We start from the raw sequence: 8580 nt of genomic DNA on the forward strand, positions 1-8580 counted from the left end.
TAACAGTTGTATGAGCCCCTAATAAAATGTTAAAAAAAAAAAAAAGAAAAAGAGGAAGGCCCTCAAGAAGCTGGATCGACACAGTGGCTGTATCAATCGGCTCAAACATGAGAACAATTGGTTTTTTTTTCCTGTGTCAACAATTTTATTGTTAGGTTTGAGCTTATTGTTGCAGCCTCTGTATCAATCCACCTTGTCAAGGGTCTGCCTCTTTCTTGCTGCCTCTACCCTTTACCAAGCTTGATGTCTTTCTCCAGGGACTAGTCTCTCTTGAGAACATGCCCAAAGTACTTGAGACTGAGTGTCCCCATTCTTGTGTTTTCTGGGGAGCCTTCTGGCTGTTTCTCTTCCAAGACAGATTTGTTGCTTCTTTTGGCAGCCCGTGGTACTTTATTCTTCACCAGCACCATCATTGAAATGTCTCAGAGCTGATGCCAGGGGCTTAAGTGGAGAGCAAATGTTTTGAGAATGATGACGGCAACGAATGTACAAACGTGCTTTACACAATTGATGAATGTATGGATTGTGATGAGTTGTATGAGCCCCTAATAAAATGATTTAAAAATGAAAGAAAGAAAGTTGGACACTGAATGAGGAAGACTTCAAAACATGAGAACAATTGTAAAGATGAGGCAGAACCAGGCAGTGTTTTGGGCCCTGATACACAGAGTCACTATAAGTTGAAACCAGTTAGAGGGCACCTAACAATAACAACAATTATGTGCTCAACTGTAAACTGGTTCGTTGGTGGTTTGAAACCACTCAGTGACTCCTCAAGAGCAAATATGGCTGTTCGCTTCTGTAAAGATTGCAGCCTAATGCCATAACCCTTTGACACCGTTCCTCATGTAGGGGTGACCCCCCAATAATAAAATTATTTTCATTGGTAGTTCAGAACTTTAATTTTCCTAGTGTTATGAATTTGGCCCCCTGTCAAAGGGTCGTTTGTCCACACCAAAGAAGCCTGCTGTCTTCCTGTCCAGCTTGGGCACATCAGCCCCTGCAGCTATGCAAGTCAGAAGCCTTCAGCCTGACATCTCACCCCTGGACTTAGAACTGCCCATCTTACACCAGTGAGCCATTTTCTTGGTATAAATCTCTCTCCATATACCCATAACAACTTCGCCGGTTCTTCTTCTCCACCGAAGACACGTGGTCACGTGGCGAGTCTCTGAACAGAATTTTGAGTTACTCTTTTTTAATCAAGACACCTCTCTGTCTCTTCATCTCTCTCTCCCAGTTTAGGGTGGTGGTTTGTTTGCTGTCCCTCCACCCCCAGCCTCCCCCTCAGGATGATGATTTTCAGACACCAACACTGAGTGCAGAATTGATGAATTCCTCCTGTGTGTTAAACTATCTTGCTGTACCTGGGCGGTGTGAATGGTTAAGTGCTCAACTTAATGGTTGAGCCATCCAGTGGTGCTTTGGTAGCAAGACATGGTGGTCGACTTCTAAAAGATAGCAACCACTGAAAACCTCATAGACCCATTCTATTCAGAAATGCATGGGTTTGCAGAGTCAGAATGTAAGCACTCCATGATAACTGTCTGTGTCTTGTGTGGGTGTTTGCGAGCTTGTTAAATTGCTTAGGCATCAGCTACGTATGGTTAAGTAGAGAAGGTAAGTTGTTGGTGGATAATAAGTGGGTTGTGGGATAATAAGTTGGTTGAAGCTAATGAAAGAATTCGTCACTACTACGCCGAAGCTGGGAGGTGCTGTCCTGGCCTCCTAGTCCTGAAAGAATTCCCAGATACTTCCATGTCCATATAGTTGTTAATAGGGGAGCCCTGTGGTGTATTGTGTTTGCCTTGATCATCTACATTTTGCAGATGATAAGCTGAGGCTGCGTGTGGGGCTCACAGGCTGGCTCCGAGTCCTGTGTACAAGTCGTGAAGCAACACTAGGACGAGACCGAGCAAGAGCAAAGTGTGTGCCCAGCGGGGAGTGTGTGACTTGAATGACACGGATCTTTCTGTTTTTCCTTCTAGTGGCACCTGACTAAACAGAAGCATGGTTTGAGGAAGCAAAACAAGCCCAGAGCCGGATGATGCCAAACGTCCTGCACTAACAGTTCTCTGGAAGAAAACTTGTCTTTGCATGTACCCTGTGGCTTACCTTTAAAGGTGCATCTTCCTGACAAAGTGAGTTCTTTGCTTCTCTATAGCATTAATGTGGGTGATCCTGAATTGTTTAGAATAGAGGAGATGGATGGGCAGTTATGGAAGAATCAGGAGATTTAAACAGTAAACGGAAAGAATAAATAGCAACTGCCTCTAACAGAGAGGAGTTCCAGTGACATTAACCTAAAAGTTGGTGGTTCAAACCCTCTCATTGGCTCTGGGAATGAAGAGGATTGGTGATCTACTTCCATAATGATTACAGCTGAAACCCCCTGTGGAGCAGTTCTTTCCTGCAACACATGGGGTCACTGTGAGCTGGGGTTGACTCAGGGCACTTCATAACATCTGCTAGTAGAGACACAATTCCAAGGTAGGTGTGTAAATCAGAAATGCCTCCCACTTCCTTCTGAGAGCCGCACAAAGTGATCAATTAGAAATGGAGAAGCAGTGTAAGTGGTCTAGACATTTAGAACAAGGGGCTTCTCTACCTGGACTCCATCATGAAGTCACCAAAGACCAGGGCAGCTGGACCAATGAGGGTAATGACCGAGGGATCCAGCCCTTGTCTTCTATTACGCACAAGACATTTGAGACTCCTATAGGATAAGGCTGGTGAGAGGCAGAGCCGGGACCAGGGTGCTCCTCATCTTGTACAGTGGGGAGAAGATGCTAACGCTCCTCTCTGCTCACGTTTTTGACCACAGAACTCCACTTGTATGAGCCGCTGAATCCAGAGTTTCAGAAGCATCCTTCCTAAACCCTAAGTCTCTTCTCCCAGCCTAGCCACCGAAAGGAGAGCCGCGTGTACCCTCATGCATTTGAGCTCTAATCATGTCATTTGGTTTCTTGCAGATGGCTTGCTTGAAGATAAGGTATCTATATATTTTCCTTCTGGTTCTCGGGGCCGTGTGCTTATATTTCAGCATGAACAATTTGATTCTTTTTAAAGAAGAACCATTTGTTTTCAAGAAAGAGAGTGGGGTCTTCCTCCAGCTCCCGGAAATAGACTGCAGGCAGAACCCTCCCTTCCTTGTCCTGCTGGTGACTTCCTCCCACAGACAGGCGCCCGCTCGCATGGCCATCAGGCAGACGTGGGGGAGAGCAAACGTCGTGGAAGGAAGACAGATAAAGACCTTCTTCCTCCTGGGAGCCACAGCCACACAGCGCGACATGACAGCAGTGTCTCAGGAAGGCCAGCGACATGGAGACATTATCCAGAAGGACTTTGTGGACGTCTATGCCAATTTGACCCTGAAGACCATGATGGGCATGGAGTGGGTCCACCACTTCTGCCCTCAGGCTGCCTTTGTGATGAAGACAGACTCGGACATGTTTGTGAACGTCTACTACCTGACCCAACTACTTCTAAAGAAAAACCGAACAACTAGGTTTTTCACTGGCTTTTTTATAATGAATGGCTTTCCAATTAGGGGTCAGTTCAGTAAGTGGTTTGTCAGTAAATATGAGTACCCTTGGGACAGGTACCCGCCTTTTTGCTCTGGCACGGGCTATGTGTTCTCTAGTGATGTTGCCAGCCAGGTGTATGATGTTTCTGAGAGCGTCCCTTTCATTAAACTAGAAGACGTGTTCGTGGGGCTCTGCCTGGCCAAGCTGAACATCAACCTGGAGGAGCTTCACTCGGAGCAGACGTTTTTCCCTGAAGGGCTGCACTTTTCCACTTGTCGCTTTAAGAAAATCGTGGCATGCCATTTTATTAAGCCTCTAGAAATGCTGACTTACTGGCAAGCTCTGCAAAATTCCCCGGAAGATGAATGTCCAGTTGTTTGAGGCAATTCTCAGGGTAAATCTCAGGGCAGGGGGTCAGGCAGTGAGCCCTAAAAGGTCAGAGAAGCCATAGTGATCGCCGGGGAAAGCTGAAGGGCTGTCATGGCAGTGCTGAGAGCTACCTGAGAGAGAGGTACCTGAGAGCAGAGGGAGGAGAGTGAGTCAAAGGAGGACCACAGCCCGCTGTGCTCCAAATCCAGGCTAGAACAGAAGCGGAACTGTGTCCACTGACTGTCCCTTGCTGCCCCAAGCAACACCAAGCACTGGGGCTTACCAGATGGCTCAGAGAGCCTAGTGATTTGTCCCAAGGCTCTCCGCCAACAAAGAGTGGAGCTCGGAGGGAAAGCTTGAGCCTGTGACTGACACAGGCCTCCGGGCTCAGGCTCCAACTATGGACTCTTAAAGGATCTTCTGCTCCATCCTCTGGGTCCTTGCCAAGAGCATCTCTCTCTCTCTCTCTCAGCCCTTCCAAACCTGATCCAGGCACATTTTGTCTGGATTTCTTCGATGGTCAAGAAACAACTGAGGTTTGTACAGGTTTGCCGTGTAATCCCCTTCTCACTGGCAGTTCACACGGGCCTGTTTTGCAGGGAGGGGGGCATCATCACTTGTGTGCCAGGGCTTTTGCCCACGCAGCCGCCGTCACACTACATATAAAGTCACCATGCTGCTGACCACCAGAATGGCGGTTTTGCTTTGCTTTACCTGACTTTACTAAACATCCAAAGCAAAGGCCTCACAGGGCTGCACCGCTCCTATAGGCTGGACTCATGTCTCTGCTGCACTCAGGAAAAGACACTTGCTGCAAAGCCGGGAAGACAATGTTCAACTGCAGAGTGAGGTCCGGCGCCCTCGTTGGCATGGCGTCTCCCACCTCTTCGTCGCGCTGCCTCTGGGCAGGTGCATGTGCAGGCGTTGTCCGGGAGAGCCTCCTCCTCAGGTGGCAGCTGCGGAGACCTCACCTTGGCTTTGGAAGCCAGCACCTTATAAGAGCAGAGCCCCTTGCCTTCCTCTTCATGCTGGGGGCCTCTGTGAAGCTAACGGTCTATGGAGCGAGGAGGGAACTTGCCTGCATGGGCCTGGGGTGTGAGCACTGTCCACCATGTTGGATGTGTATCTGGGGGGCCACAGGTGAGGGGTTGGCCTGTGGAGGACCCAAGGAGAGGCACGGGTTCCAACCGTACACTCTGCTCTTAAGAGAGTTTTCAGCAAAACGCATCTTCCCCTTGTCAGCGCCCCCCCCCCCCCCTCCCAGGCCTGCACACACACACACACACACACACACACACACACACACACACACACACACACAGAGCCTACAATAGGTCTTAATACAGTAAAGGCTTTTCTTCTTTAGGAAAAATAAAGAGCTATTTCATGACTATCCCAACTCAAAGGGCCCTTACTGTACAGTCAGTCCCATCTCCCCTTTTACATAGATGAAAACAGATCAGAGAGGCACAGAGCTTAATTACCCCTAGTAGAAACTGGGTCCCAGATTAGTCTGGGGTAGGACATAGTCAATCCTAGCCTGCACACAAGGGTAGGGCACAGTAAATGTACAGATAACAAGGCAAAGTCGTGCTTTTCTAAGAACACACAACACTCTAGATGTGCCTGAAGAGGAGCCGGGGCTGCGGGCTCTTGGTATAAGAGACTCAGTCACCGGCACCAGGAGAGGGGACTTTGATAACCAACACGATTTGTCAGGTTTAAAAATAAGGTCTTTCTGTGTATTGACTCATGTAAAATGCTAGAAGCAATTCCATGGGTGAGGTTACTGTCTTTTCCCCTGGTTTACAGATGAGGAAACTGAGGCAGGGAGAGTGAACTTTGGCAATTAGCAATTCTTTCTTACATCCGTTCTAATCAGACTCTAGAGAAAAAAAGAGTTGGCACTACCTACTCTACCTGGGTAGCTCTTACCACATCCCAGTGACGTGTGGCTGCCCACAGTGATCAGCCCTCCTCCAGCCTCCGACGGCCTGGACACAACTTGGTTCCCTGAGCTTTCTTGATGGGCATGCATCATCAAGCTTCCAGAAGACCACATGCTTTAGATTGCCTCCCTTCTCACTGGTCACTCTGACATGCCTGAAGTCACCATGAATCAGAATTGACCCAATAAGCCTGAAGGCTGCCATCGTCATTCAGCAGGATCATGCCCATCCTCCAGGATCAACCCTGCCACCTTCCAATTTAGCCCCATGTTCTACCCAGAGTCATTTTTTTGAAAACACAAATCTAATTAGGACACTCGGAGGCCCAGGGCAGCTCAGTGACTTACCTCTAGGTCTCCTATCATGGTGGTGGAGCATTCCTGGCCTGGTGCCTGGGTGGATGAATTTGGTGGCTGGCTCCCTGTGGGCTGCAGTGAGAGAAGCACAGCCATGAGGGGAGGCTGGTGTCTTGGCTTTTAGGCCTATTCCTCGGGTATTTGGTGTGGCGATTCAGAAAATTGGATAGATTTCATCAGCTCTAGTTTTCATAGATATGGGGTTTTAGAATATTTTCAGATTTTAAATTACCCTAAATTATTAATTTATCATCCTACATTTAAATATGAGAAGAAGTCAGACCCTGAAAATAGTAGGATAAGACAAAAGGCAAATATTTTAAAAGGAGTAGTTATTAAGGGACTTCCGAGGGAAGGTGTATGAAGATCCATGGTGGCTAGTAGGTTACACATTGAGCTGCCGACCATAAGGTCAGTAGTTGAAATCCACCAATCACTCTGCAGCCTTTAACAGATGTAAAGGGTAGGAAACCCAAAGGGGCAGTTCTCTGCCCTATGGGGTCACTGTGAGTTGTTAGGTGCCCTCGAGTTGGAACCTACACCTGACAGCAGAATGAAATACTTCATGGTCCTGCAGCATCCTCACCTGAGCCCATTGTTGCAGCCACTGTGCCAATCTCCTCTCCTTTGCTGCACCTCTCCCCGTACCTCTCATGATGTCCTTCTCCAGGCTTGGTCTCTCTTGGAAACATGTCCAAAGTGTGTAAGACAAAGTTCTGCCATCCTTGCCTCTAGGGAGCACTCTGGTCACATTTCTTCCAAGATAGATTGGTTTGTCCTTTTCGCAGTCCCTAGTACTTTGACTATTCTTCTCCAGCACCACAATTCAAATGCAGCCATATTCTTCAGTCATCTGTATTCAACGACGGCTTTCACATGCATATGAGACCATGGAAAATACTGTTGTTTGGCCCAGGAATACCTTAGCCTTCAAAGTAACATCCTTGCTTTTCAGCACTCTAAAGAAGTCTTGTGCATCAGATTTACCCAATGTAACGTGTCTTTTAATCTCCTAACTGCTGCTTCCATGAACATTGTGGATTCAAGCAAGACAACATAGTTGACAACTTCTATCTTTTCTCCATTTACCATGATGCTGTCTTTTGGTCAAGTTGTAAGGATTTGGTTCATCTTGACATTCGAGTCTTGATCCATACTGAAGGCTGCAATCCTTGATCTCCATGAGGCATCAAGTCCTCCTCTCCTTCAGCGAGCAAGGTTGTGTCGTCTGCGTTCTCAGACTCTCAGTAAACCTTCCTTCAATCCTGATGCCAGATTCTTCATAGAACCCAACTTCTGTGCTCAGCATATGGGTTGAATAAGTATTGTCAAAGGATGCAACCCTGAAGCACACCTTTTTCTTGATTTTAAACCATGCAGCATTCCTTTGTTCTGTTCACACAACTGCCTCTTGATCCATGTACAAATTCCACATGAGCACAGTGAAATGTTCTGGAATTACCATTTTTCTCAATGTTATCCTTAGTTTATTATAATCCACACAGTCTTATTGCCTTTCCAAATCGATAAAACACAAGTAAACATCTGTCTGGTAGTCTCTGCTTTGAACCAAGATCCAACTGACATCAGCAACGATATCTCTTGTTCTACGTCCTCTTCTGAATCCGGCCTGGACCTTGGCAGCTCCGGTCAATGTACCCGTATGTGTTAGAATCAACGCAATGGCAATAGGTGTTTCTTTTTGGCAGGGAAGCTATGCTATCTACACAGAGACTACGAGTCAGATCCTACAAAGCCGGACCATAGCTTGAGAAGAGTGAATAAAAGAAAAATCGAAAAGGCACATATGTAGAAAGTGTAAGAGTAGAGAGTTGAAAATGTGAGTATTCATAGTAATTTTCATAAATATTTTGATGGTCGAAATTTTTCTCCAATTATGCAGCAACATTTTGGAGCACATTTATTTATTTATTTAAATTATCATTGTCTTGGGGGCTCTCATAACAATCCGTACGTCAATTGTATCAGACATATTTGTACATATGTCGCCATCATCATCATCTTCTAAATATTTACTTTTTATTTGAGCCCTTGGTATCAGCTCCTCTTTTTTCCCTCCCTGCCCCACCCCACCCTGTTGACCACTTGATAAGTTATAAGTTATTATTATTTTTATATCTTACACCGACTGGGGTCTCCTCTTCCCCACGTTTCTGCTGATCATCCCCTGGAACACATTTTAATATGCAGAAGTCAATACATAATTCATGTTAAATGTTTTAGAGGTGAGGTCGACTCCCAATCTTTATAAGAAAAATTCTAACTTTTGTTTTCTGTGCACAGGTAGAGAAGTTGTGTTATCTTATAGCACGACTGGAACATTTTAGTTTTAATAAAGACTTTGAACTCTACCAGAGC

At 46.4% G+C, this 8580-nt stretch overlaps 1 protein-coding gene across 1 annotated transcript in view; it reads left to right on the forward strand.

Annotated features, from left to right (window-relative positions):
• Positions 1-6641, forward strand: part of LOC101652448 (beta-1,3-galactosyltransferase 5-like) — a 9226-nt gene extending 2585 nt beyond the window's left edge. Inside the window, exons 2-3 of the mRNA XM_004697326.2 lie at positions 1989-2141; positions 2973-6641. Coding sequence (XP_004697383.1) covers positions 2973-3908 — 936 coding nt within the window. The 5' untranslated portion in view covers positions 1989-2141 and the 3' untranslated portion in view covers positions 3909-6641. The remainder of the gene's footprint in view (positions 1-1988; positions 2142-2972) is intronic.
• Positions 6642-8580: the final 1939 nt, after the last annotated feature.

Source organism: Echinops telfairi, unplaced genomic scaffold (genome assembly GCF_000313985.2).
Source record: "Echinops telfairi isolate 266 unplaced genomic scaffold, ASM31398v2 ScPeMD7_7469;HRSCAF=8507_0, whole genome shotgun sequence".
In the NCBI taxonomy this organism is placed as follows: domain Eukaryota; kingdom Metazoa; phylum Chordata; class Mammalia; order Afrosoricida; family Tenrecidae; genus Echinops; species Echinops telfairi.